Source organism: Ursus arctos, unplaced genomic scaffold (assembly GCF_023065955.2).
Source record: "Ursus arctos isolate Adak ecotype North America unplaced genomic scaffold, UrsArc2.0 scaffold_20, whole genome shotgun sequence".
NCBI classification, from domain to species: Eukaryota; Metazoa; Chordata; class Mammalia; order Carnivora; family Ursidae; genus Ursus; species Ursus arctos.
Window position 1 is genome coordinate 31,430,494 of NW_026622875.1, and position 23,373 is coordinate 31,453,866.

General features: G+C 42.4%; 1 protein-coding gene across 1 annotated transcript in view; it reads right to left on the bottom strand.

Moving 5' to 3' along the window:
* Nucleotides 1-23,373, bottom strand: part of LOC113253922 (collagen alpha-4(VI) chain-like) — a 113,573-nt gene that overhangs the window by 66,416 nt on the left and 23,784 nt on the right. The window contains exons 4-13 of the mRNA XM_057316023.1: nt 22,741-23,328; nt 21,438-22,043; nt 17,068-17,697; nt 10,903-11,448; nt 10,003-10,557; nt 6,067-6,401; nt 5,022-5,100; nt 3,346-3,491; nt 3,098-3,190; nt 1,229-1,282 (exon numbers count right to left, since the gene is read on the bottom strand). Coding sequence (XP_057172006.1) covers nt 1,229-1,282; nt 3,098-3,190; nt 3,346-3,491; nt 5,022-5,100; nt 6,067-6,401; nt 10,003-10,557; nt 10,903-11,448; nt 17,068-17,697; nt 21,438-22,043; nt 22,741-23,328 — 3,632 coding nt within the window. The remainder of the gene's footprint in view (nt 1-1,228; nt 1,283-3,097; nt 3,191-3,345; nt 3,492-5,021; nt 5,101-6,066; nt 6,402-10,002; nt 10,558-10,902; nt 11,449-17,067; nt 17,698-21,437; nt 22,044-22,740; nt 23,329-23,373) is intronic.

The following is a 23,373-nucleotide window of genomic DNA, read 5'->3' on the forward strand; positions in this document are numbered from 1 at the left end:
TTGGTAGAGTGACTGACTTGATTTTGGCTCAGGTTATGATCTCAGGGTTGCAAGATCGAGCATGGTGTTAGCCTCTGCACTGGGCATGGAGCCTGCTTGGGATTCTCTCTCTCTCTCTCTGCCCCTCCCCTCTCCCATGCCTCTCTCTCTCTCTCAAAAATAAAATAAAATAAAATAAAATTCTTTCCTTTTGAGTTCCTAACATGGTAAATATCAATAGATAGAAACTACATAGGGGCGCCTGGGTGGCACAGCGGTTAAGTGTCTGCCTTCGGCTCAGGGCGTGATCCCAGCATTGTGGGATCGAGCCCCACATCAGGCTCCTCCGTTATAAGCCTGCTTCTTCCTCTCCCACTCCCCCTGCTTGTGTTCCCTCTCTCGCTGGCTGTCTCTATCTCTGTTGAATAAATAAAATAAAATCTTTAAAAAAAAAAAAAAAAGAAACTACATCAACAGAAGCTCTTTGAGGTCCTCAATAATCTTAGAGAGTGTAAAGGTATCCTGAGACCAAAAGTTTGAGAACCAGGGGTGTATACATATCAACTTTAAAATAGACACCTATGGTAAAGTGGTTTTCCGCAACTTAAAACTAACTGAAAACTAAGGCATTTAAAAATCCTTTTGATATTATATGTTGTAATAAAGATGGGCCCTACCGCATTCCAGTTCTCTCTATAATATACATTTTTCCCCACAGCCAATCACACAATGGCTAACTTTCCCATGCCCAGGGATATATCCAGGGTTGTAAGCAAACTTTTGGTGAGTAACTATAACTCTATCACCTTTTTGGCCACTCAGGAAGGCATCTGAGGGATCTTGTTACAAGAATGGCCTTGGTTCTCTTCAATTTATTTTGTTAAATTACTTACAAACATAGCTACCTCGTTAATACTAACAAATGACCTGCAATTCAGCTCACAATTAATAATTACTATTACATACATACTCATTAGACATAGACCACAGTTTCAGTTATCTCAAATTCAGATTAAAATGACCACCCTTCATCATTAAACACCTTTTAGAGATTATAACTTTACAGAATTTGTCCTCCTAACATTTGTTATAACAAATGGCTATTTTTATATAGATATTTTAAACCCATTTTAAGTGGCATAGATGAGAAAAATTTTCATGACTTAAGTGCAGTTGAGTATTTCTAATACTTGACCCATTTTACCATATTCCTTCAAATCAAGAAAAAAAAATAAGATTCAGTACTTACATATCCACCTTCTTCACCAGGATGACCAGGTAATCCATCAGCACCAGGCTTTCCCTGAGAAAAAAAGAAATCAAAAGAAATAACTTGGATTCTAAGTTCTTTTCTTCAATCTACATGAAATAAAATTGTTATTAATAGGGGCCTGGGGCTCAGTACGTTAAACATCCAACTCTTGATTCCAGCTCAGGTTATAATCTCACCGTCACAAGATCGAGCCCCACATCAGGGTCTGCATTCAGTAAGGCCTGAGATTCTCTCTCTCTCCCTCTGCCCCTCCCCACTCGTGCTTTCTCTCTAAAAATGATGATGATGATGATGATGATGATGACGACAATGATGATAATAAACACAAAAATTTTTAAAAACTTTACTAATAGATACCTTTGTCTCACTGAGTTGACATTTTAGTGAGAATCAACTAAACGTGGAGCACAATGTGTAGGGACATGCAGAAACAAGTATTTTTGGCCTGTCTTAAAGTGAAAACTTGAATACCTGTTTGTCTTAGTAGTTGGCACGTTAGCCTCTTTTTATTTTCCTAAAATACCGTTTTAAGCCGTTCTATTCTGAAAATCCAAACCAAAACTAGTTTCTAGTTAAATGTTTAAGGAACACTGTTCCTCTTAAAGAGGACTTTGACCTTGTTTTTCAAAACGTCAGTAAGCAAAGGTGTTACGGTCCAGGCTACTTATGAGAAACGGTTGTTTATTTCTGTATGACTCAGCTGTTTAGTCTCTTCCAATCTCTTTCTCTTTCTCTTTTTTGCTTCTTCTTAGATAACTAAACACACAAACCATTTCCTCTCAGGGAAGTTTGGCTTGCCATTTATAGCCAGATGTGTTTATTTAATTTAAAAATGTTCAATAAGATATGGGAGCCATATTCTCTTTGGGATCAACAAAGACATGAACATTAATGCAACTCACCACTGGATTCTTACAGACATTAAGACAGAGAAGTTAATTATTCAAAACATTCCCATCTTCAGCCTCTGAGGCAGAGTCCTTGAGTTGCAAAAAAACATGTCAAGAGTTTCCCAAGCTTGATTTCCTGATTCTCCAGTCTGATACTTAAGAACAACGCAAGAAGGAAAAATCTAGTGGTAAGGCATAACTACAATTTTTCTCAAAAAGTCATTATATACTTCATACTGTTCTAAATCAAGATTGATCTGCAAAGTCAGTCAGAGCTCATTCCCACAACCTCACAGGAAACCTTACAAGGAGAGAATGGGAAAGGATGGGCAAAGCCAATGGGTTTGATTCAACCTTACATGAGGATCTGTGATGATCCCACCATCGTGAAGCTGTAGTTCGTGTGTGAAGGGTACCTCATGTCCCTGCATAACCGAGGTCCATTTTTAATGAGATTCATTGTCCCTTTAAAGTGGAACATGGTAATTTTGCTATCGCTTCACCATGGACTTAACAGAGAGTTGCAAAGGGACCACTTGGGAACCAGTAGATTGTATCTTTCCTCAGAGTTTAAAGCTATAGAAGAGAACGTCAGCTCGGAGGGGAAAAGGCCACCGTAAAGAAAGCAGCTGGTACACAAGGGAACATCTTGTGGACAAGTGAAAACCTCTGTGCTATAGTAGAGTATGTGAAATTTGTCCGTGAAATTACTTGTCAAATAAATGTAAGGAGACAGCATCATATAGTGGAAAGAACATGAGCCTTGAGTCAGGTAGACACAGGGGCTTTGGGAAAGTAATGTTCCCCCACACCTGTGAAGTAACATTTGCCTCAAAGGTTTGTTAGAGGGTAGAATTAGCAAAGGTGTGGTAAGGACAGAACACAGGGCTTGGTGAGCAGTGGGTGCTAAAAGATCTTCTCTCCCCCGGCACCATCTCATCCAACAAATTCTCACCTTGCTCCCAGGGTTCCCACCATCACCCTGGTACCCATCTTTTCCAAAACACTTCATATATATATTGCAGCATCTTCTCTCCACAATTGTGTCCTGAAAAACAGAATTCATGTGACATGATTTCTTTCGTCTGTGCTAACCTATGTCACATTACACACTAAAGAGACAAAATTCCCTCTGGGTTTTTAAAATTATTAGAATGACTAGACCTAGTGAAGGATGGTGTGAAAAAGGAAAAAAATACTTACAAGTTGCTTCAGTAAGATGCTTGGGAGGGATTGCAGTGTGGTGCTCAGAGGTTGATTATATATGAATCCTCTACCAAATTCTAGCTCCTGGAGCTCTTCTAATTTATGCACACCTTCCAGGCCAACAAAGAGGAGCCCAGATAATCCTTCAAAATACCAGCAGGTTGGAGATTTACTTGCATGTCTTTTGAACGGTCTTTGTCCTGGCCCTAGATATTCATGCATCATCGCACCTTTCCTATATCCTTTACCTGTCTTGTCTCAAACTGCATTTCTGACCAATGAAACGAGACCAGAAGTGACATGTGTCACTCCCTGGGAGAAATTTTCAGAACAGTACATAATTTGCCCCATTTCCTGTCTCCTGCCACAGGAACAGACCCTCTTTCAGCCTGGGTCCTTAAGTGATAAGAATGAGACACAAATGAATGGTCATAAGGCATAAGATAAATATATTCTTGCTCGTTTAAGCCACTGGGATTTGAAGGTTGTTAATTATTGCAGCCTGAGCCCACCCTACTGATGAAGGCATGAAAAAATCATGTGGATTTGCCCACATAAAAGAGAACAAATGGCCAAGGACACTTTTCAAATTGTCTGGAAATCACCATTCATAGAATTTCAGAATAAATATTTGTGAATATTTTGAACACTAAATTCACACACACATATGTACACACATCAGCTTTTTGCTATTGTAAACAAGCTACTTAACAATCTTGTGATTAAAAGTTGTTTACATGTTCTTAATTATTCCTTAAAATAAATTTCTAGAAATGGAATGCTGATCTAGCATGTAGGCAAAGTTGGCCGTCTTTTGTCAAATACTTCAAATTCCCTTCCAGAAGATTCGCAACATTTTAAACTTCCTATGTGGTAAATCCAGTTGGGAGCAAGTTGTCACAGCAAATATTCCAGCACATTGTTAACCAACGGAAAGCATCATCTCAAGAGGAATATACCGAACATACTCTACGGAGAAGGGAGAGGAGTACAGGGAGCTTGAGATGCTGCTTGTTCATCTTGAGTTTGCCTTAGAGCTTTTATGTGACATGAAATGGGAACAGGAGAGCAAAGGCGCACAGCTGTACAGGTGGTACTGCCCCGCTGAGGGAGCTGGGGGCCCCTGAAATCCAGCCAGCTTACTACTCTTGAAGCCAGGTACCCAGGCACAGGGTCGCATACACCCAGAGCATTGGCATCTTGTTCTAATTTCACAAAGATGCCATATAGACTAGTAGCAGCCCTTGGGGAATGGAGAGAGAAGAAGAATTGGTGAGCAAAGGAGGAAGGAAGGGCAGTGGAAAAGCAAAGCCCAGTGATTCCAGAGTTCAGGAAAAAGAGACATATGGATCCCTTGGTAGCCTGCAAGAGCAAATGGCACCCATTCAAAATGAAGTAGGAGTTGCCCATTCAACCCTCAAAAGCAGATGCCAGGCTGGTTACTCGTCAGTCCTGTCTCAGTCACAATGACCCTTGGTCAGTGTCAGGGATATGGGACTCTGGGTTCTCTCAGCCCTGATTCATACAGAGCATCAGCCTGTGGGCACTGAGCTCCAACCACCAAGGTTAGTCTATGGAAGGCTTAATGGAAGCCAGTGCCATCTGGAAATCTGAAAGAGGATCTCGGTCCCTGTGGGAGGAACAGCCCACCCAGGGCAACTACGAGCACTTACCTTTGCTGCGGAGAAGCTCAGATGTTAACTTCAGTCTCTGGAAATTATCATCCAGTCCATCTGTAAACACTAAAAGGACCTGTTGTTTATGAGAGAGAGGAGGGTGGAGGGGAACAAGGATAGAGGGGAGGAAGGGGAAAGGAGAAAGATAAATGCTGGAAGTTGCACATTTTGTAAAAATGCAAGGATAAGCTTAGCTTTTCTGGTTGTATCCAGCCTTTCACCCTGTTTCATTTCACCCCTTTGTTTAGTTGTTACTTTATTACACATTCACTTTTACTTCTACATCCCCAAGGCCCCTGCCAAAAAAAGAATTTGAACCAGCTTAATGTATTCCCTTAAAAATACCTTCCAAAAATGGTCTTACAATATTCACCTTTATCAGTGCAAAAATACCAATATTTTAATGCGTTTTTGTCATTAAACTGTGTTACCTTTACTCAAAGAAAAATCTTTAATTTAAAAGTAAATTCCATATTTTAAGAAATAAATCCACTGGATGCATTATTGAAGGAAGAACGAAATGTAACTTGCAAAGTTTGGGGATGTCATTTCCAAATAAACATCACATAAAATCTTTTCATCTCTGTAGGCTTTAGTGGGTTAATAGTCTTGGGCAACAGGAAGGGAGGACCACTAACAAGCCATTAGCTAGTTATTAAAAATAGTTCAGAGTGCTGACTAGAAAAATAATGGGCCCTACTCTACATGACAATCAGTGACCATAAGGAGTTAATATCTTCCAAGTTGTCTTTGGAATGAATTTGCACCATGGAAGAATCTGGATCTCTAAACTGTGAGTAACTTGAGGGCAGAGATTTATCTTTTTATCTCTACTGGCATTATTTAGCACAGAACCTCTAGGGCTTAGTAAATATTTGTTGATTGAATGAAAACATATCCCTTGTTGGTCTTAACTGAAGATTATGGTTTTCCTCTATATAGAATCTCCAGTGAAGAACAGTTTATTAGCCTCAGTCACAAAAGCCTTATCCTGCCAACCCTGGCGATTGGCACTGTATCATGGTTTCTCAGCATTTATTACCTTCACATTAGCAGAAGACAGTTGGATAGCACGATCTCCCAGGGACTTCAAAAATTCCGCATCCATATAGTTGCTCGTGGCAGTCTGATGAATTAAGAATGTCTGAATAATATCATCACTATACTTTTTAAAGCCCGAGTCAAAGATAAGCTGGCCATTTGAGCCAGGGACCAAGAAGCGGAACATCAAGTTGAGGCCACCACCAGCACTACAGCTGATGTTGGAAAGCAAGGCCAACTGTTGCATCACCTCTGGCAGTAACTGTTGAAGCTTCTGCTGAACTGGACTTCTGGGAGTGGAAATATCAAGTCCTACAGACAAATCTATGTTGCATCCTTTGAAGGTGGAAGAGAAGAAAATCAAATTAGTCATCTATAGACGCATGACCAAGCCCAGAAGACATCAGCCAACCCTGAAAGAAGAATCTGCAGCCAATCCACAGAAATATAAGCTAAACAATGTTTAATCTGGGGGATGGTCTGTTACACAGCAAAGCTAACTGATACAACATACAGTGTTTCATACATCTGTTCCTCTGCAGCTCCTATTCCCTCTACCTGAAGTGTCCTTTCCCATCTCCTCCACCCCAATCTGGTTAACCCATACATGTCCTTCAAGTTTCAGCTCCAGAGACCTCCCCCTCAAACCCCTCTCTGACTCATGTCCCCAGGTCCTCAAGTTGCCTTATTAAATGTCCCTGTATGTCCATGCTACTTTACTTGAGCTTCTCTCCCATTAAACAAAGATTCCTTCATAGCAGGGATTACATCATCTTACTTTCCCAATGCCTAATATAGATAGATGCTCATGAAGTGTTTGATAAATGAATAAAGAAGGGAATATAAATGAGCCTTGAGTCTCTTCCAGCACATGCTGTACTATTTTCTTCTCCCTCAAAAGTTTCTTTTCTCATTCACCACCTCTGCATATACCTTATTTCAGGGAAGCATATCAGAAAAGACCAAGACTGACAATCACTCTCAATTTTCTGTTTCTTCTACCTGAAAATTGTTAAGCCTTCCTGGAAGAGTATTGTGAGAATCTGAAAACGCACTGATCTTTCAGGCTATACCCACCCACTCACTGGTGAATAATAAGACCGTACACAAAATTCCAATGGGGAGGAAATGCTGGTCACAAATGCACCTGAATTAGAATCTGGACAAATGACTTAAAGTGTAACTTAACAATGATAAAAGGGTCACTATTATCAACTACTTCTGGACAACAAGCATAACTTGCAATTATCCAGTGCAATCCAAGACATGTGGACATTTCTCCTTAGACAAGCACACACTGGAGTATTTGGCTCAGAATCAATAAAAACAAAACTGCAGATTTTAGGGGACAAATCTGAAGAAAATAAATAAATACTGGACCCTTTACCAGTGAAAATGGTCATAAACAATGTCTTAAAGTTTCTCAGGGATCTGAGATCCAGGACTGAGCCATGAGTTTTTCATCCCCTAAATAACACACTCAGTGCTAGCTGGCCAGATATGCTTCCAGAATTGCCAAGACAGCAAATGCCTTCCTCCCCTCCTTTCATATAAAATATCTTGGTTTTGTTTTGACTTTTAAATCTCTAATTGAAATTCACCAAAAGGAGTTTTCACAGATGTAAATCCCATTTCTACATCAGATCTCATTTCAGAAAAAAAGGAATTTCCTTTCTGCAGTATGGTATATTATTCCAACATTTCTAATTTACATTTTCCCCCAGGAACATTTTCAGCTGGCTTTATTCTGTAAATGTAAGAATATGCAAGCATTTTTTTCCCTGTTAATGTAGAGGGTTGAACCTTGCCAGGTAATCTCTAAGGTCTTTATGATTCAGCTTTATGATTCTAGAATTCCAGAATTAATTAGGTTCCAGCCATCATTGAGGTACCCAGCTAATTTTATCAAAAAGTCAAAAGACAAAGCTGAAGATGAATGTAAATCCTAATTCACTATGTGGTACAAAATAATCTGAAAAGAGAAGCTGGAATCCTGTATCTCTTCTTCTGCCCGGAATAATACCCAGGTACATATAAACAAACAAAAATGGACTTTAACTCCTGAAAACTCTGAACAGCTTAATGTAGGACAACCCAAAATCCATGCTTATTTAAAAAATAATTTCACACATCCACTCTATCCGATTGATTTCTGAATTTACCAAGGACACGGCAAAGTGATATCCTTTACTCAGTATAAACAAAAATATTAATTTAATACTCTAGAAAATTGGCTCTAGTTTTCAACACCAAACTTCTGGAAAGTTCAAACCCTGACTCACGTTATTTCCCATCTTCGTTTCTTACCTCTTTCTTGCTTTTCTCATCTGGGAATTAGGTATCATAGTAATAGTATCTGCTTCACATAGTGTTGATGTAGGAATGTTGGGCCTTACGGGTTTCATTTTACACTCCTTTATACGATTTCATACTATACTATGCTTTATTATACTATACTTTACCATGTATTACTATACCATATTACGCCACTGTATACCGTCCTATGACATTCTGTACTGTATCATACTATATCAAACTCTTCTGTACTGTACTACCTTGTTATGCCCTACAAGATCATACTATACAATACCACACTACAGTGTACTACACACTATACTACACTACCCTCCTACTCAAAGCGTACATTTGAGTACCAGCAGGATCAGCATCACCTGGGAGCTTGTGAGAATTGCAGAACCCCGCTCTGACCTACTGAATCAGAATCTGCTTTTCAATAAGAGCTCCGGGTGATTCAAATGCATATTAAAGTTCGAGAGGCCCTCTTATGCTCTACCGTGCTATACCAAAAAACAATGTGGAACAGTATCTAGCACACAAACTCTGCAACCAGATTGCCTCAGGTTTAAATCTCAGCGGTGCTATTTACTTGGGCCAAATAACCTGATTTGGGTGTGCTTTAGTTTCCCCAGCTGTAAAACAGTATCTGTTTAGGGGCGCCTGGGTGGCTCAGTCATTGGGCGTCTCCCTTCGGCCCAGGGCGCAATCCCGAAGTTCGGGGATAGAGCCCCGCATCAGGCTCCCTGCTTGGCGGGAAGCCCGCTTCTCCCTCTCCCACTCCCCCTGCTGGTGTTCCCTCTCTCGCTGTGTCTCTCTCGGTCTAATAAACAAATAAAATCTTAAAAAAAAAAAAATTGTATCCAATTAATAGGGTTATGTGAAGATTAAATGTTTTAATATTGGAAGTCCTTGGAATAGCCCCAAGCACAAAAAAGGACCACCCAAAGGTTAGCCATTCTGATTAGAATGTGATTGTGATGGAGAATCTCACTCCCTGTGGATAGGAGGGAGCACTGTCCGTGAAGATATTCTCCCGGTCAATTGCACATTGTAAGGCAAGTCTTGGGGGAAGAGCAGACCCAGACTGTTGGGCGGAAGAACACCTGTTTCTGGACCTTACTGTTTAGGATAAAAACTTGAGATAAAATGGGGTTAAGGATGACCTCAGCCATATGAAACCTTCCTGGCAACAAAGTAGAGAGGCCTCTCTACAAAGCCACGTAGAAAAACACTGTGCTCTAGCTCATAAGAGCACCAGTGTACCTGATATTATCCTCTGTTCCTATCTCCCTTCTGGTATGCCCAAATCTTCAGTAAATTGTGTTTACATATTCCAGTCTGGTTTTTCTATCTACGAGGAGTAAACCTAAGAGTTGTAAGGACTTTCTAGAGACAGAGTTCTGAGAAGGTTCAGGTCACTGGAGTCCAGAGTGGTGACAGCCATGAGAACAACGGAAAGAATCCCCAGGGGAAGGTAAACCACAGCACCCAGGGTTCAGGCCTGCTATCCTCCCCTCAGGGTGAACTTCCCTCTCTCCTCCAGCTAGAAGGATCAGTTTCATTTTACTAAGAGAGACAACAGCATCCCTGACACTTACGATGTGCTTATGGATCAAATAGCAAATCCTCCATCACTCACCTTGTGGAATGCAGACCTTAAGAAGAATTTTCTTCTCCAAGTTCTGCAGGGACTCAAAATTCTCTTCATAGTACACTTTCTGCGGGTCATCAGTAATCTGCAAAAGCTGAGCATTTTTGGCTTCTCCCACCCCAATGGCAAAAATAACGATGTTCCTATCCCTGAGAGCCTTGGCTGGCATGACTACATCATCCTGGGCAACCCCATCAGTGATCACAATCAAATACTGTTGAACATTGGGTCTCCCTCCTCTTGAACTGTCAAAAAAATGCCGAGTGAAATTCAGGGCTTTCCCAGTGCGGGTGCCATCATTCATCTGCTGAACATTTGTGATGGCTTTGTGGATGTCCACCTTTGAGGAGTATTGGTCAAGTCTGAATTCTTCCTGGGGGGTTGAGCTGAACTGCAAAAGGCCAATCTGAATCTCATCAGCACTAATATCAACTTGGTTCACCATCCTCTTCACGAATCCCTTCATCTTTTCAAAGTCTTCTGGGGAGATGGATTCTGAACCGTCTATGAGGAAGATGATATCAGCTTGCCTATTCTTACAGGCTGGGGACAACAAGGAGAACAGAACATTCACTCAGAGTCTGAAACCAATTAATTACAAGTCCCCAGGGACAGTCCAGGGTGGCATATATACAAAAATGAAAATATTTTTAAAGGGGGTGGAAGAGGAAGTCAATGAGAAAAATTTTCTGTGACCCAGCACAAAGGAGACACAGCTGTATGATAAAGACAGAAATCTAACCAGCTTGCTTCATTCCAGGTCATGGTCACTCTGTCCAACATTCACTTTTGGACCCCAGTGAGTCCACACTTTGAGAATGAAGCCTATTTCATTAGATTCAATACATACACTTGGAGGGAAAGAGAGACTAAAGAAACAACTCTTACTCTCTGAGGAGCAGATGTCCTGTACCACATCTCGTTGGATGGCCTTCAAGGAATCAAACTCAGGCGTGAAAAACGTCCTGTCTTTAGCTATCTCCTTGAGCTCCATAACATTAGCATTTTTTACTCCAATAGCATAAATGATGACTCCTTCTCTCCTCAGTGCCTCTGCAGGCTCAGCCACCGGGTCCTCAGATTTACCGTCAGTGATGATTATGAGATACCAAGGCACATCCCTGCGAGTGGTGTTCACAAAGACCTGAACCATGCTGCTCAAGGCCTCACCGGTCATGGTGCCACCTTTCCTCTGCTGGATGTCATCAATGGCTGCCTTCAGCCCTGCCACACTGGAATACTGGCTGAGGATAAAGTGAATATCAGTTCCATCCGAGTATTGAACGACTCCAAACCGTACTCTGTCAGGCCCAATTTGGAACCTCTTTATCGCCTCATTCATGAACACCTTCATTTCGAGAAAATTGTCATGGTTGATGCTGCTAGACCCATCGACAAGGAAGTAAATATCGGCCTTCTCAATGTGCACACAGTCTAGGCGATAAGAAGAAGGAGCAAACCATTAGAACAGTATGTGAGATAGCACATAGCCAAAGCTACTCATCCTGATCCCCACCCAGACGCCCTCAGCTCTCATTGTTCCCTTGAGAGCCAACAGCTTTCTATGAAAGCACCTGTGGCTCTGCCTGGGATATCATTTGGCCAGAAGCATGCTCAGCCACGCAGCAGGCAGGCCGCAATGCCTGGGAGTGAGTTTGGAAGCAGCCACCAACCAACGACTGAGAGGGGAGTAGTGGGTACATAGCCAGCTCCCTTGTCCTTTGGGTGGGGCAACTCTGACGTGGACTCTACACAAGTTCCCTGGGTCCCCAGCAGAACTGAGCCCCAGCTGCCCACAGCAATTACCTGCTCACTAATTCAGCCTCTGCTGGAGACTTCCTTTCCTTTCTCAAATCTCCACGCCCCTTACTGTATCCCCAGGGGGCACCTCCCAGATAAATCACTTGCTTCCATATCCTTGTCTCAGAGTCTGTTTCTGGTGAACCGCACATCAGACATGAAGTAAGTAGTACTTGACATTTCTCAAATGAGCAAGTTGAGGACAAGCTAAAGTAAAATATCAGGACATATTTGAAGCTAGGAATTGTCTGAGTACCCAATATTTCTGTTTCCCATGCAAGTCAGACTTTTTTTTTTTTCCATACAGTACATCCCTGGTTTTTGATGTAAAGTTCGATGATTCATTAGTTACGTATAACACCCAGTGCACCATGCAATACGTGCCCTCCTTACTACCCATCACCGGCCTATCCCATTCCCCCACTCCCCTCCCCTCTGAAGCCCTCAGTTTGTTTCTCAGAGTCCATAGTCTCTCATGCTTCATTCCCCCTTCTTATTACCCCCCCTTTCTTTTTCCCTTTCTTCCCCTGCCGTTCTTCCTAGTTCTTATGTTCCATAGATGAGAGAAATCATATGATAATTGTCTTTCTCTGCTTGACTTATTTCACTTAGCATTATCTCCTCCAGTGCCGTCCATGTTGCAGCAAATGTTGACAACTCGTTCTTTCTGATAGCTGACTAATATTCCATTGTATATATGGACAACAACTTCTTAATCCAGTCATCTGTTGAAGGGCATCTTGGTTCCTTCCACGATTTAGCTATTGTGGACAATGCTGCTATGAACATTGGGGTGCATATGGCCCTTCTCTTCACTATGTCTGTATCTTTGGGGTAAATACCCAGTAGTGCAATGGTGGGGTCATAGGGTACCTCTATTTTTAACTTTTTAAGGGACCTCCACACTGTTTTCCAGAGTGGCTGTACCAACTTGCTTTCCCACCAACAATGTAGGAGGGATCCCCTTTCTCCACATCCTCTCCAGCAATTGTTGTTTCTTACTTGTCAATTTTTGCCATTCTAACTGGCATAAGGTGGTATCTCAGTGTGGTTTTGATTTGAATTTCCCTGATGGCTAATGATTTTGAACATTTTTTTCGTGTGTCTGTTAGCCATTTGTATGTCATCGTTGGAAAAGTGTCTGTTCATATCTTCTGCCCATTTCATGATTTGTTTATTTGTTTCTCATATATTGAGTTTGAGAAGTTCTTTGTAGATCTTGGATACTAGTCTTTTATCTGTAGTATCATTTGCAAATATATTCTCCCATTCCATGGGCTGCCTCTTAGTTTTTTTGACTGTTTCCTTGGCTGTGCAGAAGCTTTTTATCTTGATGAAGTCCCACAAGTTCATTTTATCTTTTGTTTCTCTTGCCTTTGGAGATGTGTCATGAAAAAGGTTGCTTTGGTCAATGTTGTAGAGGTTGCTGCCTATGTTTTCCTCTATGATTTTGATGGATTCCTGTCTCACATCAAGGTCTTTCATCCATTTGGAGTTTATCTTTGTGTATGGTGTGAGAGAGTGGTCAAGTTTCATTCTTTTGCATGTAGCTGTCCAATTTTCCCAGCAGCATTTATTGAAGAGACTGTTTTCCACCGGATGTTTTTTCCTGCTTTATCAAAGATTAGTTGCCCAAACAGCCAAGGGTCCATTTCTGGGTTCTCTATTCTGTTCCACTGGTCTATGTGTCTGTTTTTGTGCCAGTACCATGCTGCCTTTGTGATCACAGCTTTGCAGTACAGCTTGAAATCCAGCATTGTGATGCCCCCAGCTTTGACTTCTTAAAATATGGGCAAAAGAGTACACTTTCTGAAACTTAATTCATTTAATATAAAACTTCCTGTTTTAAATGAGGCTTACTTAAGTCAATCACTGTGTATTAAGGCTTAGACTCCATAGGGCAAAATGGCTCTACGTATGGATCCTTTCTCAACCCCTTAATGTCCAGTCTTGCCCCTTTGCATCTCAGTTCCCTAACCTGTCAAATGGCAATCTTAACACCTACTCAGTAAGATTATAGTAAGGACTAAATAAGATCACAGAAAACAGCAGAGCTGAGTACTAAAAATTAATGATTAAGATCACCCATTGTCACATAGCAGATTCCTCAAAAAAAAAAAAAAAATGACACATGATTTTCTCCTTGCACCTCTCAGAAAATGTGGTCCAGCCTTGTGTTTTTAATTTCTAGACCCCCTTGTCCAAGGGATGAATCAAGAGACTTTTCATGTTTCCTGACTGAAAGGGAAGTGGTCTGAGGCGGCAGATGGGCTCCCTTGGTCAGGCCTTTCACTTGGGAGGACCTTGGTCTGCATGATACATGGGACACACTTATGATTTTAAAAAGTATTTATTGTTTATCTGAATGAAGTTCAATTGTTACCGGGCGTCCCGCATCATATCTGGCAATCCTCCTCCAGCGGGGCAGGCACTGGAAGGGGGTGTGACTTGGAAGGGTGTGGAAAATAGTTACCCACCTCTCTGGTAAAGTGTTTGTTGAATGCCTGGAGTCTCGAGGGCAAGTTATAGAAAAAAGAAGGCAGAAATTCAGACCTTACCGGAAGCCATCACCCACTGATGACAGGCAGAGGGCAGGCCCAAGTTTGAGAAAAAGACCACAGGGCAGGAAGAGGCATCTCTGGAGCCAGCCCCATGCATCTCTGGAGCCAGTGGTCCAAAGCGGCTCCACTGAAGCCCAGGGCCTTTGCACGGTCCAAAGGATCCCAGAGCCCCGAAGACTGTCTGGCTTTGCACATTCATGCCAGTCTTGGCAGATGGAAATTTGAGGCAGGAGGGAAGAGAGAAAGAGAAACTCTATAATTTTTACAGTCTGGATGCCACTATGGATCCGTATCTATTACATACACGAGTGCTTACCAGACTATCTGGCACATAGCTGATGAGTAACAAACGGTAGATATTATGATCTTATGGTCATCCAGGACAGAATTCTGGTAACATTGCCCCAACTTCCATTTACCTCTAACCACTCCAGATTTTAGACTGAATTTTCCTGATTCCAGGTTTCATTTTAGCTGCTATGCAGTCTGGGAACGAAATCAACTCTCAGCCCTTATACTGTCTGTGAATTAGAAGAAGAGAAAAGGAGGCTTCTCTCCTTCTTCTCTACAGATTATAGGGAGGGGGTGCACAAGGAAATGAAATTCACATTTAATGATTTTGTTTCTCATTCCCAGAACAGAGAAAGGGACAAAAAATACAGGCCAAAGCAAAAGACAGGAATTTATTTAGATATTTTGAATCTCTAGACCTCCGCACAAGGAATGAAGAAATTACAAGATTATTTAATGATTGTTTTTTAAAAAGGCTCAGTGATTTTCCCCTGAAGATATAATCACAGCCTTGAATTTTAAGTTAATTATCTACATTTCAAGTAGTCAACTTCTTTCTATTATTCTGATTTGAATCTTCGAAATATTAGCATGGGTGGACAAAAATAGACAAACGAACAGACAGACACAAAGATACTTAGGATAGCCAGTAAATGGAAAATTAGGGATTTAAAATTCAGACAGTTTGACTCCAAGGTGCATATACTTAACTGCTCTGTTTTCTCTGGTGTGTTTTTGAAACTGCATACACAGTAGGAGCTCTCCTAACCAACTTCCTCTTAAGCGGCTCACCAGATAATTGACTTCCTCCCGTCACATCAGTAACACATGAGTGATGCTCCCACAATACGCTGAGTGTCTCCCCCCCCCCCGGGAGCCCCCAAGAGTAGCACAACACAGTTCTGCTTCACTCAGTGAAAGATGTGAAACTTAATAAAGGGAAACCTCTCTGAAATGGAGGCAGGAGAGCAGAAAGGGGAACTCTCATGACCTACCGCTTGTCCATTTCGGGCCCCAACAGAAGAATCCTCAGCAGGAAAGAATCAATTATAACTCCAACAGGAAAAGAATGAATAATGCATCTCCTACAAGAAATCAACTACCCCAGCAACCTAGCCAATGAGAAACTGCCATCACTCTGAACTCTTGTATTTTTCCAATGGCCTTTCATTCAAAACAATCCCTCCCAAATTCTTCCTTCTCAATAAAATAATATTCCTCTCCTTTGTTTGTTGGACTCGCCTCCTGTTTTTGCTGTAGCTTTCCTTTCCTGAATTGCAGTTCTCTGCTATTCCCAAATAAACCCATTTTTACTGGTAAAATGACTGACTAGCTTATTTGTAAGGTCAACAAAGAATAAGCCTACCGAGGGTAATGTGAGTCTGTGCTCAGCCTATTTACGGCAGTTCGGTACTACAATTACACAACAAATCAAATATTGTGCAAATCAATAGTATATGAGTGTGAATAAAAGAGGTTTATTATGTCTATGAAAACCAGGTTAACTGCTTAGAAAAGACCCAATAAAAGCAAATTGTTTGAAAGGAAACTGTTGGTGTACCAGATAACGCTACAAAAATTGAATTTTTAAGACCATAAAAATCAGGATTCTATACTCAGATTGTTTCAAACGTGGCTAAGTATTTTTCCCACTTTAAAGAAACTGAAACTAGAAATTATAGAAACTATACTAGTGGATGTTTGATGAAGAAAACATACAGAACAATCCAATCAGCATATTCAAAGAAGCCTTGGCTCTACACAGAAGACTGGCAAATTAGTGTTCATTTATATTTTAAGTTAAAATTTTTTAATTTCAAGAAGGTTCATGTCTTTTTAGAAATAATTTTCTACTTCAAGGAGCTTAAGATTTAGTAAATCCATACAAGATCCCCTAAGGCTTCTACTGTAAATTACATATATTTTCATCAAACTGATAAAAAGGGGTGCCTGGGTGGCTCAGTGGATTAAGCGTCTGCCTTTGACTCAGGTCATGAGACCGGGGTCCTGGGATGGAGCCCCACATCAGGCTCCCTGCTCAGTGGAGAGTCTGCTTCTCCCTCTCCCTTTGCCCTCCCCCTGCTTGTGCTCTCTCTCTGTGTCCGATGAATAAATAAAATCCTTTTTAAAATAAAAAATAAAAATAAATTTTAAATACCAATAAAAGGGATGAAGGCTAAGATAGGAAGAGGAAGGAATGTTCACTTTTTACTTCATATTCTTTTGCACTGTTTGGAATCAAAACAAAATAAAGATTGCATAAGTTTTGCGTTCTTGTTTTTTAATAAACTGACTCCAAAATCTTTCCTTGGATGAGGAGTAGAGGAGGCAGGTAAATGGAACAGACAGAGTAAAGATTAAAAAAAAAAAAAAAGATCAAATTTGAAAAACGTTCTTCTACCTTCTAGTGGAGCCTGGTCCATCCCAGAAATGGAAATACTTCTGTCCAAGGTCTCAGGGCAGAGTTGGTTCTTAATCTTGTTTCCCACAACAAAGAGTTGCAGAAAGGATTCCAGTGAGATGACATGCTTCCAAGGAGGATATGATGCTATATTCTCCAGGTCCTTACTCTCTGAGGCAAGGTGGGTGCCCACCGCATAGATGGTAACCCCTGCCCTGCGGAGGAGGGAAGCTGACTTGGACAACTGGTCTTGGGAGAAGCCTTCCGTGATGACCACGGCCATCTGCTGCACACCATGCTTGGACCGGCTGCCCCTCTCCTCAATGAAAACCTCATTCCTTAGGAAATCCAAAGCAGCTCCAGTCTTGGTCCTTCCACTTCTTCTCCGGAAGGTTAATCTGTCCAAATACTCCAAGATATTGGCTGGGTTCTGAAATGCATCCAGGGAAAACTCCAGTCGTGGTTCCTCACTGTAAAAGACCAAGCCAATTCTCACACCATCTGGATGTACGTTTAGAGAGCTGACAGTGGTCTTTAAGAAGTTGACAACTTGTTGGAAATTTGATTGCCTATCCCAGCTGAATTCTTCAATGAGAAAGACCAAATCAGTTGGGATAGCCATCGGACATACTATAAACAAAAACAGAAAGGGCCTTAGCATGAGAAGAGAGTAATAAAGACAATACTCATTTGGTATTATGCTATATATTTATGTTGTATTATGCTACATTTTTACATACTGTAATAATATATTCACTATTACAAACTCTAACAAATACATCATACTAACTTATATTAATGAGTTTTAGAATTTATTGGAAGACTTTATGACCAGTATTTGGCATGATGGTCAAAGAACATCACAGGTTTTGTACTTATCACAGAATTTTACACTGGGAAGAGTATTCACACTTGTAAAATATGTAAATATATGAATATCCACAAGAAAGTGCTTTAAGATCATTTTTTCAATTCGTCAAAGTCCACTAGAAGCATCTGAGCCTGGCTTAATTAGGTTTTTTCCTTCATTTTTCTAGTTTCAGGAAACACTGAGTCAAATTCTCTATAGGCCTAAAACCCCCTTAATTTAATAATTTTTTCCTCTTGGTACAGACGCAAATAAGAAACTGTGACTATTAACTTGTGCATCTTTCTCTGATAAATCTCATGTCACTTCAACAGAGGCAACATGAAATGTTGCAAATGCCTATGAAAAATCTTTGTCCACAAATTGGGCTAACTGGCTTTTTCACTCTGTGAAGCTTCACTTGAACCTGCCTCAGATGGAAGAATGGAGCTGTACCTGCCGAAACCCCCTTCCATGAGGAGTGCAGACTCCTCCCTCCAAATTGAAGACAGTGCCTAATGCAGAGAAACCCACTGTGTCCACATACCAAAAAGTCCAAGTCTGTTTTGACAATGTGAAAACAGAACTCTCCCTAGCATAGAGCCAAAATCACACATGCAGAAGGCTGAAGCCAAGGTATAGACAACAGAATCCTGTTAAAAAGTTTAGAGAGGCAACAGAATCACCTTCTGACTTATCTTTGGCCTCTCGAGGTCCTGTAATTTCCCTTTTTTAATAAAGAACCAAAAACAATCCTAGGTTTAAGAAGAGTGTTGCCCCTGATTTTGCCATGTCTAAAACACTTCCTATAGAAACTCCAAGCATCTTTGACATCTTCCTTCCCTCACCTGTTGGTACCAAGTGCTATTACAGATGACCCTTGATCAACAGGGTTTGCCCTGTGCTGGTCGTCTTACACGTGTGGGTTTTCTTTTTAAGAGCTGGCACCAAAAGCCACAAGGCATTTATGTACAACTGCCCACCCAAGTCTCTACAGACACAATCAAAGGTATCTACTAGCCTCTGAGTACGAGGGAGGCCCTCGGAGGCCGTCAGCAGCCCCCGGGGCCCTGGGACTGGGCAGGGCTGTGGGTTGCCCTGTGTGTCCATGGGGTGGTGGGGTAAAGTGCCAGGGCTGGGGCAGGAGGCTGGGCTGAAGCAGGGGAACATGCACAGAGGGCAGGGATGGCACTGTGCAGGAAGACCCAAGCCCCTGATAAACCCGTACCCTCCCACTTGGTGCTTCACTCGCCGGGGTCTCAGACAGACCCCTTTCCATGGTGGTGCCCCTGCCCCTCCACCTTCCAGAAGCTAGTGCATTCATGGGGGCCACAGCTGCCCATGGCCACAGGCTAGTGCTACACCTCAAGTTCACTGCCATCAGCCATGGTCCCGCCCGGCAGCTGGCTCTACCCCTCGAAACCACCAAGCTGTAGAACATCGCCATCCGCACGCCACGCCTGCCCAGTGCAGCCCTAGCTCAGCCTGCCTGTGTGCAGATTTGCTTCAATAAGTGAATGTGCAGTACTATAAATGTATTTTTTCATCTTTATGATTTTCTTAATAACATTTTCTCTGCTCTGGCTTACTTTATTGAAGAACACAGTATATGATTCATATAACACACAAAATGTGTTAATCTGCTGTTTAGGCTCCCTGTAAGATTTCTGGTCAACAGCAGGCTGTTAGTAGTTGAGTTTTGGGAAAGTCAAAATGTATATGGAGATTTTTAGCCCTGGGAGTGGGGTAAGGGCCTCTAACCCCTGAGTTGTTCAAGGATTGACTTGAACAACTTCTTTCAAGTTGTCTTCAAGGTTCATTCCCTTTTCTCATTATCAGAGCCACCGTTGGTCTAGACCCAAGTGGCTCCTCCCTATGTGGACAGATGACAGCTCAGCCTTCCAGGCTTTCTGAGTCTGAAGTGTCATGTGGAATTCAGCCTGCCTCCTGAAGCCTTCCTTAAAGACCACTTCAGTCATGTCGTTTTTCCTGCTTAAAAGCCTACAGTTACTTCTCAGGGGCTTTGGGACCCTTGGGGCCCATCCTACCTCATTAATCTCAACTCTCACTACCTCCAAACCCTCCCCTCTCCTCCAATCGGCTCCGTTTTTTCACTTTCTTCCACATTTATCCAGCCCATTCCCACTTCCACACCCTTACCGATGCTCTTCCCCTTACCAAGAGTAGGCTCTTCCCTTCTCCCTCTATATTAAGACCATACCCATTATGCAGGGACCGACACAATTCCTCCCAGGCCAGATTCTCCATTACCTCCTATTCTACTTCTACTTAGTGTAGTGTCTGTAAGGTGCTTCTTAGTTCCTTATTATCCCTTCGTGGATTTTCCTCATCTTGTCTCACATGTGCTTGGCTCTTCTGACTTTAAAATTCCAAGGGCTTTCAAGCTCTACATGTTGAGAGGTCTGGGCAGAGCCATGATAGTTCAGGGAAAGGAGGAACGTATCACTTCTGTTGTGAGGATCAACCAGAAGCTCTCCCAAGAGGCTAACTTAACAACTGAAGGATAAGGTTTTGCCTGTGGGCATCCCGGCTGGTGGAACAGTGGATTCAAGGGCAGACAGTGGTGGGAAAGTATAACATATACATAGCAAATGGTGAGTGGTTCAGCTTGGCTAATGGTTAGAATGTATAAAGGGACTTAGCAGGAGATAAGGTTCAATGGTTCTCCTCCCCAGGGGATATTTTGAAATATATGGCTGTGTTTTGAATTGTCATTGGGGATGCTACTGGCAGGGACCAGAAATGTTAGACCTCTGACAATTCACAGTACAATCCTACACTATGAGTGTCTCATTCAAAATGTTACTAGCACCTCTCTTGAGCATTTTGAACACCAACTTCTCTGGGGAGAAGCCTGAATGTTCCTTCTCCTAGAAAAAGCATATGGTAACTTGAATTGTTGTTCAGAGATATTCACTCCTACACCTCACTTCCATGGGAGGAATATACTTTCTTACTCCATTGATGATAGCATAACTATATGACTTGCTTGGCCAATGGCATGTTAGCAGATAATGAAGCAGAGGTCTAAAAAGTGCTTGTGTAATTGGGTTTTCTCTCTTGCATCTCTGCAATTACCATGGGAATAATATGCCCAGACTAGCCTAATAATCCCAGAAGGAACATGAGAGCTATGGAGCAGAGCCAAATGTAAATCAACCAACCCTCAGCTAAATCTCAAATCTGTGAACAAGCCTAGGCAAGATCAGCAAAGCCATTCAGTTGAGCCCAACAAAGATCAGCTGATCCCCAGCAGATCAGTGAAAATAAATGATTCTTTTCAGTCACTGACGTTTTGGATGGCTTCTTATGCAGCCTCACTGTGACCATAGTTAACTAATATAAGGTGTGTGCCTGAGGAGGCCCCATGCCGCCTCCTCTTCCCCATGCACTGGTGCTGGTCTCCCTGTATTGAGGAATCCGGAATGCCCCCCTTCTCTGCTCTTTCCCCAGAGTTTCTGAGACCTCCCAGTGGCTCACACATGTAGGGACCAAACCTTACCTACTACAGGTTCTTTCTCAGACGCAATCCCAAACCGGGGCTGCCCAGTCCCTTGGATCACCACACCCACATCCTGCATCAACTGTCTGACTCCATCTTGTCCTTGCATCTCATATACAAGGGGTGGAGTTGCCATCCCCTCCAGTTCTTGTCTGTCAAAGTCCTGTACACCCACAGACATGACTTTCACGCCTCGCTCCCTCAATGTCTGTGCGGCATCCCAGAACTCATCCTCGGATTTGCCTGAGGTCATGACCACTGCATATTGGGGAACACCCTGGAGAAACCGGCTTCCCGCTGCCTCCTGGAAGAAGGTCTGATGAAGGTATCGCAGAGCTTTGCCCGTTCTCCTGGAGCCACCCCGGAGCAAAAAGTGGTCACGGATGTGAACAATCATCTCATCCCGGGTCTGGTAGGTATTGAGCAAAAATTCCGTGTGACCTTGACCACCGTACTGAGCCAGCCCAATCTGGTACTTGTTCCTGCCAACATCCAGCAGGCCAACCACCCTGGAGATGAAATTCTGCATCCACTGGAAACTGGCCGGTGATGTGCCCTGGGAGGTGTCAGCAAGAAAGACCACATCTGCATAAGCCTGGGTGAATTCTGGAATTGAAGAGAGGAGGAAGAAGGAAAAGACATAGAGAAGAAAGGAAATCAAATCAAGATCTCATGAAAACTGAATACAAGGATGCAGGGAATAGAAGAGGGAGAGGTACTATATTTATGAAACAATGTACCTATTATACTTCCACCTCCTTTGTGCGAGCCTATCACAGGGCTCTCTCCCTCTTACACCCTGCTGCCTTTGTTGTCTGCTTTATTAGACTACAGCACCTCTTCGCCTATTCATCTTCCACCAATGGAAGAGACAAAGGAAATGAACATAGAGCAGTTATTTTGTGCTAGCAATTTTTATACACATTATTTGATTTAATCCCCACAAACCATCCTACTAGGCAAGTGTTATTATCTTCACTGTACAGACGAAAACATTGAAGTGAGGAAGTAAAGCTGCTTGTCCACACTCACCTAACTAGAAAGTGGCACAGGCAGGGCCAAGAACATAGGTCTTCTGGACTTCCTCTGAACAACATGGCAGGGTGTTCTTTTCTACCCATGAGAACTGCATTCATTCTTCAACCCCCAGCTCTGATGTTCCTTCATCTAGGAAGTTCCCCCAGGTTCTCCAGTGATGGCAGCCAGCTCCTTCTCCTGCCCTCCTACTATACTCAGTGCATCCTGGCTCATTCTGTAATTAGGTGTCCTGGTTGGAATGTTAGGTTTTGACACAGCTTCTTACCTTTTATCTTACCCTCCACTGCTGAGCACAGAGTCTGAAGAATGCCTCCTGAGAAATCCTGAAGGGTGTTGAAGTTTTCAATGTTGAAGAGATACTTCTCAAATGGCTCACTGGCTATTTTTTGCAATTCCTGGATGTCCTGGACATTGACCCCTACCACATAAACAACCACTCCATCTTCTTTTAACTTGTTAGCTGCCTCCTGGACTTCATCATTTGACTCCCCATCTGTCAGCAGGATAACTATCTGAGGAACCCTGTTCTTGGCCCGGCTGCCTGCTGCCTCAGTCAAGTAGTGCATCCTGATAAACTCCAGGGCACTCCCTGTGTTTGTGTCTCCTGTACGGTAGGGAAGATTCTGGATCTGCTCCAGGACGACACTCTTCAGAGGGTACTGGTTCAGCTGAAAGGCTGGGTAGATATTGTCATTATACTGAGCAAGTCCCACTCGGACCTGGTCACTGCTGATGTCAAGCCCCAAGACGACAGAGTAAAGGAAGTTCTTCACTTTCTGGAAGTTCTGGGGTCCAATGCTGGTTGAGCTGTCTACTAGGAAGACAATGTCTGCCAGGACTGCCTCTCTGCAAGCTGGAAGAAAGAGAACAAAAGCCATGGGGTCTGTGGATCTTCACT